This window comes from Corvus kubaryi, unplaced genomic scaffold, assembly GCF_017639235.1.
Source record: "Corvus kubaryi isolate FWS band 111438036 unplaced genomic scaffold, C.kubaryi_AGA036_p1.0 37241, whole genome shotgun sequence".
NCBI classification, from domain to species: domain Eukaryota; kingdom Metazoa; phylum Chordata; class Aves; order Passeriformes; family Corvidae; genus Corvus; species Corvus kubaryi.
The window spans coordinates 1017280-1038293 of record NW_024581071.1 but is presented as its reverse complement, the minus strand read 5'-3'; the positions used below and the strand labels follow the sequence as shown (position 1 = coordinate 1038293).

The 21014-nt window shown below is 51.7% G+C and overlaps 1 protein-coding gene across 1 annotated transcript; it reads left to right on the top strand.

Moving 5' to 3' along the window:
• Positions 1-1210: 1210 nt before the first annotated feature.
• Positions 1211-4485, top strand: LOC121662324 (cytochrome b-c1 complex subunit 10). Its single transcript, XM_042023371.1, has 3 exons — positions 1211-1322; positions 2451-2585; positions 4255-4485. The coding sequence occupies exons 1-2, from the start codon at positions 1273-1275 to the stop codon at positions 2569-2571; spliced, it is 171 nt and encodes a 56-aa protein (XP_041879305.1). The 5' UTR covers positions 1211-1272; the 3' UTR covers positions 2572-2585; positions 4255-4485.
• Positions 4486-21014: the final 16529 nt, after the last annotated feature.

The following is a 21014-nucleotide window of genomic DNA, read 5'->3' as shown; positions in this document are numbered from 1 at the left end:
CACCACTGCCCTGGGCAGCCGGTGCCAGCAGTTTACAACTCAGATCCAGACAAGGGAGAAGTGTGTGCTTGGGAGCAGCCTGGAAGATGGATGCCCAACAGCTGTATGAAGTGGAGAGTAAAGCAGGCGAGTGCTGGTGTCCAGAGCAGGCTTGGGCTGGGAGAGCCGGTGAGGACAGGAACAAGGAGCAGCACAAAGGAGTTGCTGAGAGCATACAGCTTCCCAAGACCTGAGCAGTGGCCACCAACTGAGGCAGAGCTGGAGGATCCGGCCAGCACTCCCTCCCTGGAGATGAGTCACTATCAGCTGGAGATGAGCTGGGATGAGACTACCAGATCCTGTGGGCAAATGTCATGTCATGCCGGACAGAGAATCACAGAATCATGGAATGGTTTGGGTTGTAAGGGACGTTAAAGCTCATCCCATGGGCAGGGACCCCTTCCACTATCCCAGGTTGCTCCAAGCCCAGTCCAACCTGGCCTTGGACAGTTCCAGGGATGGGGCGAGCAGAGCCTGGGGAACATGATGGAATTGATGGTGATTTTATGACCCTCTCCTGAAAAACCTGGCTGGAAACTCCCTCTCCTGTTGGGGGAGACTGAGTGGCCATGAGAGGAGGGTTTGTGGAGGCACTGATGGGCTCGGGGGAAACCACTTTGGGAAGGGGCCACTTCCCTCCAGCACATGAGGCTGAGCAGCAGTCCCAGCTCAGTGCGGGAACAATGCCACTCCTCAGGGCCGCTGTCCCCTCCCCAGGTGGGGACATCCTGTCCCCTCAGGGCTCATGCCAGAGATTGTGCTCCCTCTCTGGTGCGAAGACAGGCCTCATGTCCCCTCTGCAGCGCAGGGGCAGCCTGTTCCCTCAGGGCAGCTGGTGTCCTCTCTCCGGTGTGGGGACAGCCCGTACTCTCGGCCCGTGTCCCCTCAGGGCTCATGTCCTCTCAGGGCTCGTGTCGGGGCTCTTGCCCCTCCCCAGCGTGGGGACAGACTGTCCCTCCAGGGCTCGTGTCCCCCCTCCAGCGTAGAGACAAGCCCGTCCTCTCAAGACTCGTGTCCCATCAAGGCCCGTGTGTCACCAGGGCTGGTGTCCCCTCGGCTCGTGTCTCCTCAGTCCCCACGTCCCCTCAGGCCCGAGCTGCCGCGGCCCCTCAGCACCGCGCGGGGCCCGTTTCGCTTCCAGCCCCGCCCCGCTCCACCCCGCGCGTGCTCGGAGCGGCCCCGCCGCCGCCGCCGCCCCGGCGCTCGGGGTCACTTTGAGGCGGTGCCATCGCCATGTTGAACCAACTGCTGGGGCCGCGCTACGTCCAGCTGCTGCAGAACTGGTGAGGAGGGACCGGGCTGCCCACCCAGCCCTGAGGCTGCCTGGGGCCTGCCCGCCCCGACCCCGGGTTTACCCGCTCCGCTCGGGCTCTGCTCGCTCCGCCCGGGTCTGTCCGTCCGGCCCGGGGCTCCGCGGTCCCCTCACCGCGTCCTCCGGGCACGGCTGCGCACTCGGCGCGCACTGTGGGAGCCTGAAGGGCTTCCCGAAGCCCTGCCCGCGGCCTCCCCGTTCTCCCTCGGGCCGGGGCTGAGGGGCTGAGGAGCCGGGGAAAGGGCTGCCGGCCCACCCGGCGCTGGCTGTATTTCACATCTATAAATATAGCAGTGCCCGTGGGTGCCCCTTGCAGGGCTGTGAGAGGCAAAACGAATTGTTCGGCGGGCCAGAACCGAGGGGATGTAGCTGCAGCACTGTATGGCAGTGTGTCTTCTCTTTGTTGAGTAGTAGTCTTTTTAAGTAAAAGACTATGACTCTTTTCCTGTAAAATATCTTGGCTGCCCTGAGGACTGATGGTGTTCCATGTCTGTGAGGTTGTTTCAGTATTTCTGTACCCACTTCGGTCACCACAAGATCAGAAGGGTCCAAAGCTGTTGGAGAGTGTCCAAAGGAGGGACACGGAGCTGGAGAAGGGTCTGAGGAGCGGCTGAGGGCACTTGGCTCGTTCAGCTGCAGCAGAGGAGACTGAGGGGAGGCTCCTGGGGGCTGCAGCTCCTCCCGAGGGGAGGCGGAGGGGCAGGGGCTGAGCTCTGCTCTGGGACAGGGACAGGAGCCCAGGGAACGGCTGGAGCTGGGTCAGGGCTGGGCATGGAGCTCAGGGAAAGGTTCTTCCCCCCGAGGCTGCTGGGCACTGCCCAGGCTCCCCAGGGAATGGGCCCGGCCCCGAGGCTGCCAGAGCTGCAGGAGCGTTTGGACAGCGCTCTCAGGGATGCCCAGGCTGGGGTTGTTGGGGTGTCTGTGCAGGGGCAGGGGTTGGATCAATGATCCCTGAGGGTCCCTTCCAGCTCAGGATACTCCAGAATTCTAAGCTCTTTTCTGATTGAAGTGACTTTCTCAGGTACTTCAGCCATGAGCATCCGCCAAGCCTTTCACAGTGGTAATTTGTTGTTTACCTCTGTGTGTGTCTCTTCTTTAGGACCCCCACTATCCTGACATGGGGTGGTGTGGCCGGTGTTGGTGTGATCTGGGCCACAGACTGGAAGCTGGTGTTGCAGTACGTTCCCTACATCGGCGGCAAGTACAAAACTGAAGACTGAGCTTCCCTCTAATGGTGAGTTTTGTTTGTGCATCTCTTGGCTGAAGTAATAGAACCATAAAATCACAGAATCCCAGACAGGTTTGGGTTGGAAGGACCTTAAAGCTTATCCTGTTCACCCCCTGCCCCTGAGGGGCAGAGACACCTTCCACTATGCCAGGTTGCTCCAAGCCCTGTCCAACCTGGCCTGGGACACTTGAACACAATAACCCTGTGTTGGTGTGACAGTGGATGTTTCCTCTGTGCTTGGGGCATGATCATATTTTTTGTCCCAAACTTCTCAATTTGATTATTCAGATTTTTTTTTCTTTTTCTTTTTTTTTTTTAATGGAGCTTCACAGAGCACCAGAAGGATGAAATATTCATTAGCATATGTTTTTCAGGTGGTCACTTTGCAAGTGGTGGGTTTTCCACAACATGATGTGGTTCTTAAGAGGTCAAATCAAGCTTATCTGGAACATTTGACATACCTGTTTACTTCTGTTCCTGAGCAGAAGGGCTATGAGCTCAGGACTAGTTTTGTGAGTAGGCAAATTCAGACTCCTTTCTGCTCCTTGTAACTGGCATTAAAAGTAAATTGAATTTTCAGAGCTGATTATTGTATTCCACAAATTCCTTGGAAGATTTGCTTTCTCAAGGTTTTGGTTATTTTCCTTCTTTAGATGTGTGTCAGAAGTGCTGTTCTGAATGTTCTGGAAGTCTGACCATTCCTAAAGCTGGAGCAGCAATTAGACAATCTTTCTGTTGGGGCTCTAACTGCATGTTTTTTCTAGTAGGCAGGCTTTGGATTTCTGTATTCCTTGCTGCAGGTAGAAGGGAGTCAGGAGGATTTTTCCCTGTCATTAAAGGATGCTAGTGGGAAAACTCTTGAGTCCAGAGGAAACTGTCTATCTCAATGTTTGTTTCTTCTGGTAAGAATAACAGTTACATCTACATGTTGATTAATGAAAGTGAGCTATTTGTGTTCCAGCTTCACTGTGTTTTGTAGGGAAGTCAGTCAGTTTGGAAAGCACAGACAGTACTTTTAAAGTCTTTTTTCAGCAATAGTTGTTGCAGTTTAAACAATTTACTGTTTGCAGACTTGGTGTTGCACAGATCCTTCTGTAACCAAAAGAGGAATGAAACTTGTCATGGAAGTCAGCTGAACTGGAAGCATTTTGGGTCATCGGGATGTTGACAGACAAGTCATAGAACCATAAAATCACAGAATGGTTTGGGTGGGAAGGGTCCTTAAAGTCCATTCAGTTCATGGCCATGGGCAGGGACACCTTCCACTGTCCCAGGTTGCTCCAAGCCCCATCCAACCTGGATGGAGACAAGTTTTCAAGTGGAAAAGCTCTCAGGTTATGTAGAGGCAATTAAATTACTTTTTAAGGGCTTTCTTTACTTAAAAATGGTCAGTAGTAGGAACATAGCTCTATTCCTGAGCCAACAGTTTGTGTTTTCTGTTGTGGAGTAAGAACATTGTGTCAACCCTGTGGGAAGAGGAGCTGAGAAAGGGAATGTGTCTGTGGTGGCCTGTGCTCCCTTCCAAAGCGATTCCAGGCCTGCACACCTGCACCTGGATCAGCTCCTGTACCAGAAACTTCCTGCCTGGGTACTGGAGGCTTTTGAAACCTCTCATGTTGGCTGCTGTGGCACTGTGCAGGAAGCTCTGCTAACGACTGCTCTGTGTTTGTTGTAGGAATGTTATTGCTGGAGGGAGTGTTCGGAGCCATCCGTCCGCTGGGACCCTGCTTGGGGGTGACCCTGAAATGCCCAATACAGATTCTGCAAGTTGTGGGGTGTGTGTCTCTCTCTCCCATGAACAAACTCATCTTCACTGACCACTTCCTCTGAGCACTTTCCCAGCACCTCTTGCCTTGATGGGAGTAATTTATAAACCTGGTATACAAAATAAACCAAGTGAATGATTTTTGGGGAGTTGGATTGGGTTTTTTTGTGTGTGTGTTTGTGTGTTACCTTCTTAGTCCACATTCTTAAGACCAGACCCCTGGTTTGGTTTTGGGCTATAGAACCATGGAATCACAGACTGGTTTGGGTTGGGACACCTTCCACTATCCCAGGTTGCTCCAGGCCCCCTCCAGCCTGGCCTTGGACACTTCCAGGGATCATGGGGCAGCCACAGCTGCTCTGGGCACAGTGTTATGTCTTCAGCTCGTTGGACTGTGTGTCCTGAGGCAGGTCTGCCATGTGTTTGCCTCTTTTCCTGTGCAGGTTCCTTGGGAATCAACCACTGGCTGCTAGGATGCTGGGTTTGATGATTTATTTATATCAATTACAGCTCTTGAGCTACTCTTAGTGATGTGTTGATTTTAGGCTCATCATTCCTAGATCGCTGTGGCCTCATGGATACAGTTAGCTTTTCATAGCTAGCATAGTTTCATGGTAACAGATTCCTGAAATTTAGTTTGAAGAAAAGAGTTGGGGTTTTTAACATCAATTCATGGACCCCTTAAATGGTCTGGTTTTTAAGCTTTTCTGGCTTAATCTAGGGGCTTGAGGAAGGGAGGCCCCAAATCCTGGGTGTCTTTCTTTGTACCAGGGTGAAAACCAGGGGTTCAGAGAGCTGCTCAGTTCTTAAGGCGGGGTTTGAGTAGAAAAAGAACCTGTATCCTCAATTCATAGATCTATTTATTTGTGGACAAAAATCAGTGATGAAACAACCCCCAAACACAACCCTTTAGGCAAGAGTTTTTAGCTGTTAGAAAACCCCTCCCACAACCCTTTAGATGAGAGGTTTTAGCTGTTAGAAAAAGGAAGAGTGAGGATTATTTTGCTCTGGTCTCTGCCACTCAGTCACAGATGACTCAGACTCGGGAGAAAAGTTCATCCCTTTTCGCAAAGACCAGAATTTACAAACAAACTTCCTCTGTGTGAGAACAGGGTCACTGTTTTCTCACTGCTTAGTGCCCAATTTCATCTTGCTAGAATGTTTGGCTGTAATGCAAGGTTTGAATCTCTTCAGGGGAAAATCCAAGTTGTAGCTGTGCTGCCTGTGTGTCGCTGTCAGGGCTGTGTCACCTTCAGGGATGTTTCTATGGAAAACTGTTGGAAAACCTGCCCAAACAGTGGCACTATGCAGGATACTTGGACTACTTAATTAACAGTAAAATTTCTTAGTGTTCCTTCAGCAACATCGCTGTTAATTAATTGGGGGCAAAGAATATCATTTTCACATGCAAAAACTGCCTTTGCTGCTCTGCTGTGTCCAGTAGGATGCAATCACAGAATCCTGGAATATCCTGAGTGGGAAGGGACCCACAGGGATCCTCAAGTCCAGCCCCTGGCCCTGCACAGACACCCCAACAATCCCACCCTGGGCATCCCTGAGAGCGCTGTCCAAACGCTCCTGCAGCTCTGGCAGCCTCGGGGCAGCTTCCCTGGGAGCCCAGTGGGACAGAAGCTTACGGAATAATGGGATAACGGCGCTGTTTCCTCAGGCTCTCCCACTCCCTGCTCCAGCAGTGCTCTTGACTGACTCGCAGGAGGCCAAAGCCTCCCCTTAACCTCAGGATACTGAGAATGTAGGTTTGTCAACAGCTGCCCCCTGCCATACACTGGGGTGTTGATACTGACCCATTTCCAGCCAAATTATGCCTGGAAAGTGGAGATGCCTGGAAAGTGGAGATTCTGTCAGCCTGTCCTTGCATGGCAGCAGGATTGTAAGCTCAGGTCTGAACAGCTCAGTCCCTGCTCTTACCTGTGTAACACACCTGGACAGGATGGGTGTAATTGCTTCAGAAATTCCCTGGGTTTGCCTTGTTCCCATGGGTGAGTGACCTGTTCCCATGGCTTGGAGTTCTTCGGGAAGCCTGAAGCTGGGGGTCTGTGGTGTCCATCCCTCTGAGGATCCTGGGGTCCCTGACCTGCCAGTCAGTGGTGGCAGTCACCTTTACACAGCCCCGCTGACAGAGGGCAGGTGAGATTGGGAGATACTGAAAGGAGAAAAACGTATTTAAAATCCCAGCCGTGTGCACAGGCAGCACTGCAAGGAGTGTAAGGACCTTGGATTTGTTTGGGGATTGTTCAGCTGCTTGTTCTTCATGCAGCATTTCCAATGATGGATTTATTGTTAATTAACCCTAGGATTAGTGTATAACTAATTTAATTGCTATATTTCTCCTGCTACAAGAGCAAGAAACACTCTTGAAAATACCTTCTGCATTCTTGGGCAACTCTGTTAAAATTCAAATAATTACTGTTCAAATGGCATGGGTGATCTTTCCAATTTTTAATATCCTAGCATTGCCTCTCTTCTAACAGTTAATTATTTTCATAATGAGCTATGAATGGCACATATGCTAGAGGAGCAAATTAAAAGACAACAGCCTGACAGAGGGGGAAAAGCTTCCCCTTCCAAACCTGGAGAGGGCACAGAGGTTCCTTTGGATTTACAGACATCAAACAAGCTGTGGGTTGATGATGTAGCTTTGAAACGGCCTCTAAGAAAAGGGAGGCTTTGCATTCCTGCCTGCCTGCCTCTTCCAAGTGTTTGTTCTTGTTGGTCCCCCACTTGACTTTCCCCGTGGAATGTGTAAGTGGAGATGGGACAGGGGTTTTTTACTGCAGCCACCTCGGCACTGGGAGCCTGCAACAGCCCTTGTTGGTCTCTTCTCCTGGAAGAGCCTCTGCTGGGGCTCCTGGGTTGGGAATTCCATGGCAAATCCTGCTCTGGAATAAGCTCCTCTGTTGGCTCTGGGAGTGCAGAGTAGGAAGCTTCAAACTAGGGATACCTGCAGGGTGAAATCAAGAGTTTTTGTCAGGATATCCTGCTGCTTCCTTCCATGTCTGACAACAACTGATTTTGGTGATTTTTTGGATTATCTGCTCGTCCTGGGGCAACCCGGAATCTCTGGCAGCTGAATCCACCTGCAGCTGGTGGCTATACCTGCAAATACCTCACCTTGGCAGTGTTCCCAGAGGAACACTGGAATATTTTCCCTTGGGCTCAAGAGTTCATTTCTACCTAAACATTTCACGCAGTCCTAGGAGAGAGTGTTTCCCTTGCACAAATTGGTGCCAGTGAAAACTGATTTTCTACCTCCTGATACCTTCAGCTTGAGGTCCAGAGGACATTTCAGGGATCCCCTTCCACATCCAAACCCACAGCTCCACTTGCTCCCAGTTCTGCCAGTTCATTCTTAAAAAAAAACACTGAAGGTTTCACCGTGCTTCAGTTTCCCTTTTGCACTCCAAAGCCCCATGTCAGTAAAAGTTTTTGGTTACAACAGCATCAGTTGAGCTGGGTTGTGAGGTTTGGGGTGTTTGATTAAAAAAAAAAAACTAGGGAAGTGCACTTATGGAAAATAGCGTGGGTTTGATCAATAGTGGGTATTGGAAGTTTTCCATCTCTTTTGTGCAAGATTGCAGGAAATAACAGCAATAGCAGAGCGAGACATTTCCTACCTGTGAGCCCAGAGGTGACAACATGAACTACCAAACCCCAGACCGATCCCTGGGGAGCTGGAATGCCTTCAGGGCAAAGCTCAGCACTGATCAAATTAAAGACACCACCTCCACCCTCATGGATCTTAAATCTTTCTGAACAAAGCAAATGTAACCCAGCACCTACTGGCACACCTGGCTCTTGGAAATTGTTTCTAGTTTCTATGCCCAAGTTTGGACAATTTGCACCCCATTATGGGGGTGTGGGCTTCTCTCTCATCCGTGACATCTCTCACATCCTCCCTCAAGCTCCTCTGCTTTCCAAACGAGGGAGCTCGAAACGAGTGAGCCCTGACTTAGGAAAAAAAAAAAAAGGTAATAAGTAATAACCAACCATGTGATGTTTAACAGGGCAAGTGCTGGATCCTGCCCTGGGATGGGGCAGCCCTGGATGCAGGGACAGACTGGGAACGAGAGGCTGGAGAGCAGCGCCGTGGGAAGGGACCTGGGGGTCCTGGTTGGTCCAAGTTGGATCTGAGTCCCCGGTGTGTCCTGGCAGCCCAAAGGGCCACCGTGTCCTGGGGGGCACCAGGCCAGGGAGGGATTGTCCCGCTCTGCTCTGCACTGGGGCAGCCTCACCTCCAGTGCTGGGGGCACTCTGGGCACCACAAGATCAGAAGGGTCCAAAGCTGTTGCAGAGTGTCCAAAGGAGGGACACGGAGCTGGGGAAGGTCTGAGGAGCGGCTGAGGCACTTGGCTCGTTCAGCTGCAGCAGAGGAGACTGAGGGGAGGCTCCTGGGGGCTGCAGCTCCTCCCGAGGGGAGGCGGAGGGGCAGGGGCTGAGCTCTGCTCTGGGACAGGGACAGGAGCCCAGGGAACGGCTGGAGCTGGGTCAGGGCTGGGCATGGAGCTCAGGGAAAGGTTCTTCCCCCCGAGGCTGCTGGGCACTGCCCAGGCTCCCCAGGGAATGGGCCCGGCCCCGAGGCTGCCAGAGCTGCAGGAGCGTTTGGACAGCGCTCTCAGGGATGCCCAGGCTGGGGTTGTTGGGGTGTCTGTGCAGGGCCAGGGCCTGCACTGATGATCCCTGAGGGTCCCTTCCAGCTCAGGATATTCCAGGATTCTAAGTTACTGCCAACTGAGGACTGGAGGAATCACTGGCTATTGACACAAACCAAGTTTAATGTCAGACCACAGCAGTGGCTGGAGAGAGCAGACGCACTCCTGTGTGGACACCCCTGCTGTAAAGTCCGACACTGATCCCTTCCCGGCTGCTGCTCTAAGCAGGATTCTTAACAAAAATCTAACATATCATTCATTAAAGGAGAATTGATTCCTCTGACTTGCTTTGGGAAGGAGGCTGTCTTGCGGTGCTTGGTGTTTTCCAGCATGTGGATACTGGAATGGCGAGGAACACGAGCTGCCGGAATTCAGCTGCTGGGTGGTGCCTCATTCCCAAAGCTGGGGTTCCCAGGTGGGTATTCCTTGGCAGCGGGAGGCAGACACCTCTCCTGGCGGTACCACAGTGGGCAATTTGGCCACTGCAGCTGCAGTAGCTGTTGGTTTACACGCTTTCCTGAAGAACTTTTCATTGCTTTGTCTTCACTCCAGCTCCTCGTGTGCAGATTTTCCCCTTTTTTTGGGTTTTTTGGGGGGGGGCGTTTTTTTGGTACGCTGCTGTTGCGCGGCAGGAAGCCCGCGGACCCCCCGGGGGCAGCCCCAAGGCGAGGGGCCGGTTCTCCCCCGGGGCTCCGGGCGGGTCCGCGTCCCCGGGGCGCGGGGCGGGGCCGGGGGTCGCGGGGCCGCCAGTGCGGCCGGGGCGGGCGCGGGGGAAGATGCCCAAAGCGGCGCTGCCGGGACACCGGGGGGGCCCGCGGCACTCAGCGCTGGGGTAAGGCCGGGACCGCGGGGGTTCGCCGGGGGGAGCGGGGCTGAGAAAGGGGGGGTCCCACGTGGGGGTGGCGGGGGGAGGGACTATATGCGGGCGGAGGGATCCGGGCGCGGCGGGAGGTGGGAGGTGGATCGGTGGGTGGAAGGGGCGGGCGCGGAGCGGCGGGGGCGGGCGGAGGGAGCGGCGCGCACCGGGCGGCGGGAGCGGGGCCAGGGTCCGGCGGCGCGAGCGGGACCGGGAGCGGGACCGGGACCGGGAGCGGGACCGGGAGCGGGACGAGCCGGGGCCGCGGCGCCGCCTCCCGGGGGCAGCGGGAGCGCGGAAGAGCCGGCGGCGGGAGGAGAGCGCGGCGGCCGGGAAGAGCGGGAGGCGGCCGGAGCCAGGCGGGAGCGGGCCGGGAGGAGCCGCCATGGAGCGGAAGAGGTGGGAGCGCTCGGCGGGGCCGCCCCGGGCGCGGGGGGGCCGCGGGAGGCCGGGCCGGGGCTGCAGCCACAGGTGGAGGGGAAGGGAGCGGGGAGCTGCCCCGGCGTAGCCGCGGGGGGATCGGGGATGCTCGGCCCCCCCTCAGTGATGGGGGAGCGCCGTGAGGAGCCCCCGCGTCCCTTCAGAGCGGCTCATGCCCTGCGAACGCCCGGGGTTCTTTATTCTCAAATGAGCAGCCGGGGTGTTGTTTCTTCTTTCTCGGGGCTCGCTCTGCTGCTTTTTGGGTGTACTTAGGAATTTTGGGGAGGGAGCGTCGGCTGCTCGCGGTGGTGGCCCCGGGGGCTCGGGATGCGCCTTCCCGGGAGTGTGGCTGTGGGGGAGCACATGGCCCGGGAGCTGGAGGGTTTCTATTTATAGCCCTGCATGGCTCATATGGCTGTAGGTGGCCATATGGATCCTCCCCGCACCCGCGGGCTGAGGTGTGAAACTCGGGTCCAGCGGGAGCTGGGAACGCAGCAGGAGTTGTCCCTGTGTCCTCACCTGGCCCTGCTTGTCGGGAAAATCCATGCCATCAACTTCTGCATCTGTCACAGAATCCTCACAGGATGGCATCTCATTCCATCCCCTGCCATGGGCAGGGACACCTTCCACTGTCCCAGGCTGCTCCAAACCCGGTCCAGCCTGGCCTTGGACACTGCCAGGAATCCAGGGGCAGCCACAGCTTTAGCTTCAGGTTTCATTTTTAGAATCAGATTATGGTTGTGAGAAAAGGGTGAGTGAACCAGAAGATGCCATTTTCGAGAGCGTGAAGCTGATTCCGCTGCTGCAGCTCGGAGGCTGAGGGCAGGATGAGACCACCACCAGCAGCAGCTGAAAGCTTCCAAGATCCCTGTTTTTCCCAGAACTTGTTTGTAAAGTTGTAGTGTCAGAGCTGAACTTTAAAAAAAAAGGGGAGAGAGGAGAAGTAGCATGTTTTTATTCCCAAATTATTATGGGTTTTCCCTTTGTATCAATTTGGACAGAGATCAAAGGTAGAATAGAGCTTTATTGCGCTAGTTTTTGGTTTCTGTTGCATTTTGCATTACCTCAGAGTGGCAAATACAGGTGTGGCAGTTCAGTAATGCCTGTGCAAGTTCTGCCTGTTGTTTACCTGGGTGATTGTTCTGTCCAGCTCCCGGGGATCTACAGACACAGGGGGGGTTTGTGGAAAGCCCCCTGTGCGATGTGTGTGTGAGCCAGTCTCTGGCTGGAAATTACACCTTCCTCGAGGTGTGAGTACCTGGGCAGGTTTTTAAAACCAGTCCTCGAACCTCATCCTTAGGAGGGTTTCTGACTGATTTGGTGGGACTTGTGGGTTGGATTCAGAGTGAGCAGGAAAAATGCAGGATTTCAGGAAGAAAACTGTGTCAGGGATTTTGTCAAAGTGGCAGAGTTGTCTTTGAGAGAGTTTTGGCTCTCTTCAAACTCAGGGTTCCACACGGAGGAAGGAGAATTTAGTGCTGCTATGTGGGGCTCTTTTCTTCAGAGTGTTTTTCTCCTGAAGGTTTGATGACCAAGTGTCAGAAATTTGGGATCGCTGCTTGTCTCTGCCTCAGGTTGTTGACATCACTGTGCTGGGAAACTTCACACTCTTGTGTGAAACTTATTTTGTTGAGAATTCCTTACCTTTGCAGCACAAATGTAAGAAGTTGGAAGGGAATGTTTTTAACACTCCCCCAAGGATATTTTGATCTTTTCCAAAAAAAATTGTGGAGCAGAATGCTTTTACTGAGTCTGTACTTTGCTTTTCCTCTGGTGCTCTGGTTTGCCTGCAGGGAAGCTCATGATTTCTTCTCATGAGAAGGAAACGGCCTCAAGTTGCACCAGAGGGCGTTTACGTTGGGTATTAGGGAAATTTTTTTCATGGAAAGGATTGTAAAGGATTAGGACAGGCTGCCCAGGACAGTGGTAGAGTCATCATCCCTGGAAATGTTCACAAAACAAGTGGATGTGGCACTCGGGGACGTGGTTTAGTGGTGAACACGGTGGTGATGCTGGGGTGATGGTTGGATTTGATGATCTTAAAGGTCTTTTCCATCTGTAACAATTCCATGATGCCTGAGTTGAGCCCTACAGAATCATCTGGTTGTATTTGTGTTTGTCCCTGCATTACAGAGCTGCCACTTGGGCTCTTCTTTAGGGGTGTGATGCTTCTGGAAATTTGGGAGATTCTGTGTGTCTCGAAGTGCTTTGTTTGGGATTTTTGGGGGTTTTTTTTGGTATGGTTGGAGTCCAAGTTGCTGAACGAAGACCCCCGCACCCCGTTGCCCTGCGGGGCAGGGAGCATCATCCCTTGGGAGCGTCATCCGTGCCACGTGCTTGGGACAGCCCCGGTGGGAAGGGGCAGGTCGGGTCCCGAGGCTGCTCCAAGCGGAGCCCCGGGATGGGGCTGTGCATGTGTGAGGGTGTGGGGTGGGCTGTGGCAGCTGGAGGTGTCGCCCACCTGGTCTGGCATGGTTTTATGGCTGTGCCAGCCCATCCCAGCATAACCCAGCTGGAGTGTGGGACCCCGAGGCAGGGCTGGGTGTGGATGCTGCATCCATGGATAACGTGAGGATGCTGCGAGAGAGACGCTGACAGTGGTGGGTTGTGCAGTGTCCTGGGGTCCCCATCTCCCTCGGAGCACTGTCGGGGGGTCCTGCAGCCCTCCAGGAACCCCTGGTGCCGGGATTTGCCTGGAGCAGAGCTGGGGAGAGAAGTGAGAGGAGGGAGCAATGGAAAGCAAGAAGGAGAATCACTTTGTGTTCTTCCCCTGCCCCATCCAGCGAGGAAACGAGGCTCTGAGTGTCTGCTTTCCATGACCCTTTTCCCCTGGGTTATTCCTGCCTCCGTTCCTTCCAGAGGAAGGCGGTGGCTGGGTTTGCTCGGGTTTTTTTTTTGTCTTTTGTCCCTTGCTTCCCAAGTTGTGCAGATCCTGTGCAGGCTAAATGGGAGAGCGGAGGGGAGGAGACTGTGATGAGGGAGGAGGGGAGAGGGCCTGGGCAGCCGCTCTCTCCTTAAGGATATAAGGCAGGAAACAAAGGGTGAGCTGCACATGGAGAGCAGGGGCACCTGGCAGGCCTGGCCCTTCAATGGGCTGCCCCGAACGCGGCTTAATCCGCACGGAGAAGTCTGGGAATGAGAGCTGGGGGTGCCTCGGGGTGGGTCCCAGCAGCCAGGTCTGTTTTGTTAGCGGGAGCCAGGCGGGCCGAGCGATAAAGCCCCGGAGCTGGTGATGGACGAGCATGTAAAATCCTTTGCAACTTGTAAACTCCTTTGCAACTTGGCCGTGTCCTTGTCTTTCACACTCGGGGAACTGTGACAGACCCTAATTTGGGAGCCCAGGATCAATCTAGGCTCGAAGCGTCGCTGCCTGGGGGGATGTTACAGAGCAGAGGTTGGGGTTTGCAGCTTTGTACCAATATGTCTCATTTCTGGGCCTCTTTAAAATCTCTGTGCAAAACCAGGAGTTCAGGAGGAGTGGCAGGAGGTAAATTCTGTGTTTTGTGACATTTAAAGGGCGCCTTAACAGGGCTCAGAGTTCCGTGATGTTGGGGGAGTTTCTGTGTGTCCTGGTGTGCAGCCGGAATCCTGCTCGAGGTTTGGGTTCCTCTGGCTCCCCCCACACCTCTGACCCTCCCAGGTGTGTGTGGGTGCCCCAATGTCCTGCATGGTCCTGCCAGGGGGTCCCCAGGAGCTCCAGGGCACCCCACCCCTTCCTTTCTCTGTCACCTTTTGGTCATAGCTTTGCTCCCTGATCTGCTGTTGTCCCAGAGAGCCTGGGGATGATCCTGCCTTTTGCAAGACCTAATCAGAATAAAAGTTTTTCTTCTGAACATTTCAGTGCTTTTCCTTTGGGCCAAGCTTCCCCAGGAAGAGACAGGACTCTCAGTCACTTCAGGTGGGTTTTTTGAGACTCTGAGCAGCTTTTCAGTTCTTCATTGCAAAATGACCACAGCCACATACTAAACACACAGAGATGGAGGGCTCTGTTCACTTAAAATCCTGTCTTTGACTGTACTGACTGTTCTGGAAGTTACTCTGCACTTAAATGCATTATTTTTAAACCTGCTAAGACACTAAACCCTAAATTGGAGCAGCAGATCTTGGAAGAGGAAGCAGTGCCATGTTCTTCATGCAGCAGGAGTTTCTCTTCCTGGCTTCACTGGCAGTGACAGCTCTGTCCTAAAGCTGCTGGAGTTGGTTATTCCTCTCTCTGGATTGAGGCAAATAACTCCCTTTACAGTTTGAAAAAGTGATTCACAAATCTGAGGCTGGACACAGGCTCTGTTCCTGGCTCCTTGGTCCTACTCTGTGTTGTCTCCTGACCCAAGTGCAGCTCCACAGGGTCCAGCTGAGGAATAACCAGTGAGGGAGTGTTTCCTCCTCTCCCTGCCCTCCAAAGATGGATTATTTTCCTCAGCTGGTTCGTTTGCATGAGCACTGGGCTGTGTGAGCAGTGGTGGTGGCAGGGAGGAGATCCAGGCAGGATAAGCAGCTTGGGAGCACTTGGAGCCAGGAGCTTCCTAAGCAGATGCTGTGTGGGATGACCACAACCTTTCAGTCTTAACTCCTTTGAGAGACTTCTCCAAATTTCAGTTTTAGTATAATTTATATGAAATTTATCTCAGTTTTTGGAGAGCTTTTAATACTTTGATTCTTTCTGGGTTTAAGGGTTTTTTTAATGTATTTTTTTTTTCATGCACAGTCTGACTTGGCCTAATTGCTTTGTCACTGTCCTATACCAGAAATTCTCTGCTTATGCTGGTTTTCCCCAAACAAAGCTTCAGGGCAGCAGACAAGATGTGAAAATAGACTTTTCTTCTGTTTTGTTTTGTCTCTGTTACGACCCTGGTGAGGTTGTCAGTATCTCACCAGTGTGAGATAAGGTGGTAACTGTCATTTTTGGTCTTAAAATGCCTTCCAGCCCATTAACCTGTGATAGTGTGATGGATATACAGGGAATGAGCTTCTCCTGGATGGGAGCTAGGATTGAATATGCAAGTTGCAAGGTGGAGCAAACCAGAAGTGAGAGTAATTGAGGGAATAAAGAGGTGTTACGATGCTCACTGAGAAGGTGAAGAATACTTGGTGCTTACTATCTGTACAGTCCTACACTGCAGCCATAGCACACTGGCTTATTTTTGCTTTATGAATAAAAAAACAGCTTATGATGTCAGATTACTTAAAAACACCCACAAAAAACCTCCAAACGAAACACCAATAAAGAGTTGGAATAATTCGTGCCTACTCTCCAGGTTGAGTCTTTGTGGAAACCCAGGTGTTACAGAAGAAACTCTCTTCCCTTTTGCCATTAAAGGAAAATTTTCCAGGTTTTGACCTTTATCTTTGCATCACTTTGTAATTCTTTGTTTTGCAGCTTGTCAGCAGTTAACTTCTGCTTTTCTCCTTTCCTGAAGTCTTCAGGACGCTACAAAAGACATAGAATCAAACCTGAATGTGCTGTTCAAGAGGCAGGGAGAGGAGACAAGGAGCATTTGTGGTGCTGGTCAAATGCAGCAGTCCTGGGAGAAGAAATTGTACTTGAAAATGGGCATTTACTATGAGAAACAACTGAATGAAAAGTGCATATGTGCTGAGATCCCCCCTGATGGTTATTGTGTGAATTATGCTACATGTGTTTACCTGATCTGAGTCTTCCTCTTGACATATAAAAACATTTTAACTTAATTTGTCTGTTCCACACGAGGAGGAGTTAATATGAAAGCAAAACCACGCATTTTAGAGTTGAATGTGAGCTTCATTCTTGAAAGTTCAGCACGTGTTTTTCAGGAAGGAAATAAAAATTCTCTCTCCTGAGTTGCACAGGCACTGCTGTGGAAGTGCAGAGGGTTCTGGTTTCCTTCCATGGCTCTTTGGTGTGTTTTTTCCAGCCCCAGTGGGAAGAAGTTCCGGAGCAAGCCACAGCTGGCACGTTACCTGGGCAGCTCCATGGACCTGGGCACCTTCGACTTCCGCACAGGGAAAATGCTGATGAACAAGATGAACAAGAACAGGCAGAGGATGCGCTACGACTGCTCCAACCAAGCCAAAGTAAGACTGAGAGGCAGTGGCGCTTCCCCTCCCTGCTGTGGGACTGCCAGAGCAGTGTCTGGGAGAGAGGGAAAGTGAAGCATTTCATAACTGAAGTGTGAACTTGGAGTTGTGTCAGAACAGCTCTGTTGGTGGGGGTTGGACAAATCCCAGGGGGTTGGTGCCATGGAGGAGAGTTGTGGTACTGCTCAGCCTTCTGTGTAGAAGGGCAGGGAAGAGACTGTCACCTTCCTCAGTTGCCAGCACAAGGAAGGCATTGACCTCTGGGAATGAGTCCAGAGGAGCCCCTCTGCTCTGGAGCCAGGCTGGGAGAGCTGCGGGTGCTCACCTGGAGAGGAGAAGGCTCCAGGGAGAGCTCCGAGCCCCTTGCAGGGCCTAAAGGGGCTCCAGGAGAGCTGCAGAGGGACTGGGGACAAGGCATGGAGGGCCAGGACCCAGGGAATGGCTTCCCAGTGCCAGAGGGCAGGGCTGGATGGGATCTTGGGCAGGAATTGTTCCCTGGGAGGGTGGTGAGGCCCTGGCCCAGGGTGCCCAGAGCAGCTGGGGCTGCCCCTGGATCCCTGGCAGTGGCCAAGGCCAGGCTGGACATTGGGGCTTGGAGTATCCTGGGACAGTGGGAGGTGTCCCTGCCCATGGCAGGGGTGGCACTGGATGGGCTTTGAGGTTCTTCCCAACCTAAACTGTTCCAGGATTCCCTGATCCCCCTCCTTGCAGTGTGAGCTCACCTCTAGCATGATCTCCTCTAGATCCCCACATCTCCTGGGGCTGTGCAGCGGCTCTGCCCTGCCCTGGTCTTTGGTTTAAGAGGAGAGGAGGGATGTGGGTCCACAGGGATGAGGAGATGCTGCAGCTCCTGCCAGTGACTCCTTGGAGCTCTCCCAGGCTGTGCTGGTGACTCAGCTTTGGAATTGATGGAAGGGGAGGTGGCATTTGGGGCAAAAAACGGGAGAGGGAAGAGGACTGTGAGGCCTATTTGTAGAACAAAATAAAAGATTCTCTAGCTGGTAATTCAGATTGTTGAGGTGTAGTCAGGGTGGCAGTGGCAGGCTCCCTGTCTGGATTGATTGTCCCAAGTCATTCCTAAGCATCTTCATCGGATGCTAAAATCTTTCTCAGAACCCCAAAGCTGCTGTCCATGCACCTAAACACCAAATGTGGAAAAGGTACAATGCTCGTTTTTGAAATACATCAGCCAGTCAAGAATCATCATCACGAGAGTGCTGGGAACATTTCTTGCAGCCCTGGGTGCTGCAGTGATATTTTGAGACCTGCCTTGAGGCAGAGACCAGCAGCTCACACACCTCTCAGGCTAAAAATTCTGCCCAAAACTCTCAATAAATGTACAAATGTTATCACTGGCTTCTGAATGGATTAGCACCCAGATGGTTCAGAATTATATTTGTCCTGAATACATCTTTTCTGCATCTCATGAATAAATCTGTGAAGCAGAAGTGGTGTTTGCATCCCCGAGAACAAAGTGTGTCCTACAGCCATTCCAAGAGTTGTGTGTTAGATTTTGGGGATGAGGAGCAGTCTTCCTATGCTCTCCCTAACAGAAAATGCAGTTGTGTAGTGCAAAATTGATCATGAGCTTCATTAAAAGCTGAGCTTTGTTCAGAACCAAAGGTAAAAAAAGGGATTCAGCCTCCAGCTGTGTTGGTTTGTTTATTGGTCACAAGTGGATTTAAAAGGAATGGTTTGGAGTGGTTTCTGGATTCAGAAAGCAGCCTCTAAATTCCTGTCTGTAATGTTTTTATTTTTTTAAAAAATACTGTGTTGTAATCCTCTGTTTTAGTGATTACACGTGGCTTCTTCTGACTCCTGAAGTCATTAAAAATGGGAGTAAAACTGATGGGTATGAACTAGAATGGGAGGAGGCTGCTATGTTAAACAGAATGAGTGGAAAACTTTGATAGGTCTAGGGCAAGATTTGAATTTAGTTATGCATTTTTAGCAGCCTAACTTGTATAACTTGAGATCAGACAAGATTTCAAGCCCAGGAACTGTTCCTTGCTGCACATCTTCGTGGCTGTAGTAGCATTTCAGCAAATTGAAACTATTTTTGTGGGCTTTGCCTTTTCTTTTTGCTTGAAACAGGGCAAGCCTGATTTGAACACAGCCCTGCCTGTGAGACAGACAGCCTCTATCTTCAAGCAGCCCGTCACAAAGATCACAAACCACCCCAGCAACAAGGTGAAGAGTGACCCCCAGAAAGCTGTGGACCAGCCCAGGCAGGTAAGGCTGAGAAACTCCTGGATTTGCTACTGGGAGGATCCCAAAATAATCTGCTTCAATTGTGTGATGCTGAACAAATACTTCCTGGCAGTTCCTGATCTCTGACACTTCAGAAAAACCTGGTCTTTCAGAAGCAGTGGCTTGCAGGGCCCCCAGCTCGTACATCAGAACAAGCCCCATTGCCAGTCTCTAGCTATGGGCTCTGTGCCCTGGGATTTATAAACTCCAGCCTTTGGCTAGATCACAGTTCTGGGGTAGATAAACTTGAATTTCCTTAATGCTGAAATTAAATGTTATCTACAAAATTATTCAGACATTGTAACCACTTCAGGGGACACTTAGGTTTAGAATCACTGTCAAACGTTGTGACTGTGTAAGAGTTGCGTGTTCCATTAAATCCATGTTCCTGCACAGACCCCATCCAATGTGGTGTTACTCTGCCAGTAGAAGATCATAAATTCACTTAGAATGTCATTATTAATACAAAATCAAAGCGTTTTTCTTACCATAATGTGTATTTGCAAGCAAGAGTACACACCAAAATTAAAGGCAAGGGTGCTCAGGACAAGGAGAGGCCCTGGTAAAATAAGCTGTACTGGTTGGAACACTGGCAGCCTTTTCTGAAAACTTCAAGAACCACATTTTGAAGGCAGTTTTTAAGAATTACATAAACCTAGTTCAACTTGAACCTCCAGGTGTGAGATAGAATTTACCTGAAATGGACTTGGGTGGGATTTTTTGGTGGTTGGGGTGGGTTTTTTTCTGTTTTTTAAGCAGGCTGGCAGGGACTTACCATGGTTTCCTAGGGAAGTAGAACCTGTATGTTCACAGTGTTGTTGCTATTCCTGCAGTTTTTATAGTTAAGGCAGCAAAAGAGAACACTCAAGATAAAATTCCCTCTCCAAATTCTGAGCTGGATTTGTGTTCCTGTTTAAGATACTTTACTGGACTGCAGAATATTTCAACTTTTGCTCAGCAGACTCCGGGTGTTTCTGCAAAACTTGAAAGCAGTGCCAAGTCCCATCATGCACTGGCTTAAAAATCCCAGAATCCCAGAATTCTTGGGGGCTCGAAGGGATCTTAAAAATTATCCCATTCCACCCTCCTGCCATGGGCAGGGATACCTTCCACTATCCCAGGTTGCTCCAAGCCCCGGCCAGCCTGGCCTTGGGCACTGCCAGGGCTGGGGCAGCCCCAGCCGCTCTGAGTAACAAAAAAAAAATCACCTGTTTGAAAGGCTGGAGAACAGGCAGCCTGTGCTTGGGCTGTGCCCTCATTCTCCTTTTTGGAAAAGTCACGTGGGGTCAGTTGCACTTGGATTTTGACAGGCAGGAAAAGGGAGTGGGATGTGCCTGGAGTGTTTGAGGTGAATTCTTGATTTCTCAAAACCTTGATAAAAATGTGGTTTTTTGCAAGATAGTTGATCCTCCAGCTATTCAGTGATCACCCTCCTGCACCAGCTGCAGAGTTGAAGGTGTAGCAAGGTGATGTATTTGGCTTTCTACCAAACCAGACATTCAGGTGCCTTTAAGCTTGGGGAGAGCCTGTGACTCAAAATCTGGTAAAGAACAGACACAGGGGAAAGGACTAAACTGCTGGAGAAGAAGAAAATAATAATTTACCGTGAATAGAGTTCTTGCATTCCTTAACTTTCTGTGGGCTATGTAGGAGAGAAATAGGGTGTAAAAAAGGCTGTCTCACACTGTGGGCTCATAGCTGAGGTCAGCAAGCCTGGCCTTGATGCTGCAGCTCAGAGCAGGGAAGGTACCAGGCCCTGGAAGAAAAGAGAGTTTTTCAAGGCAGCAAACTGGTACAGAGGAGTTGTGGGGCTGATTGGCAACGAGGATTGTTCCTGCTGTTGGATGTGGCACGTCCCTTCTGTGGTAAATCCACACTAAACTGTCCCCAGCACTGCTGTTCCCTCTCTGCACAGGAGCAGGGATTTTGTGGAGTTGTCAGTTCTGTTTCTGGTTGTGCCAACAACCACCAGTAACCGCCTGCTTTGACTGCAGCTCTTCTGGGAGAAGAAGCTGAGTGGACTGAATGCCTTTGACATTGCAGAAGAGCTGGTGAAAACAATGGACCTTCCCAAAGGGCTGCAAGGTAATCAGAGGGTGCCCCTCACTTAGGGCTGGCATTTTGGCACCTGGCAGCAGTGAGTGAAGGTGCTGAGGATGAGCTCCCTGTTCCCAGAGCCTGGCAGGGCCGTGGCCATTCCTGCTGCAGCAGGAGCTGTAGTGCTTTGCCTGGGGGCCCCAGTGCCCTTTGTTCTGAGGAAACACTGAAGCAAAGCTTCTCAGCTTTTGGGGGGATTCACCTTCCAGAAACAGCAGAGTGTCCCAGAATGCTGTTTGGGTTTGGGTTGGAAGGGACCCTGAATCTCATCCAGTGCCACCCCTGCCATGGCAGGGACACCTCCCACTGTCCCAGGCTGCTCC

What these genes read in the sequence shown, in the direction of transcription:
- LOC121662324 (XM_042023371.1), top strand. Translation starts at nt 1,273, where the DNA reads ATGTTGAACCAACTGCTGGGGCCGCGCTACGTCCAGCTGCTGCAGAAC. An exon ending in GTCCAGCTGCTGCAGAACTG is followed by an intron (nt 1,323 to 2,450) that starts GTGAGGAGGGAC and finishes TCTCTTCTTTAG; the next exon opens with GACCCCCACTATCCTGACAT.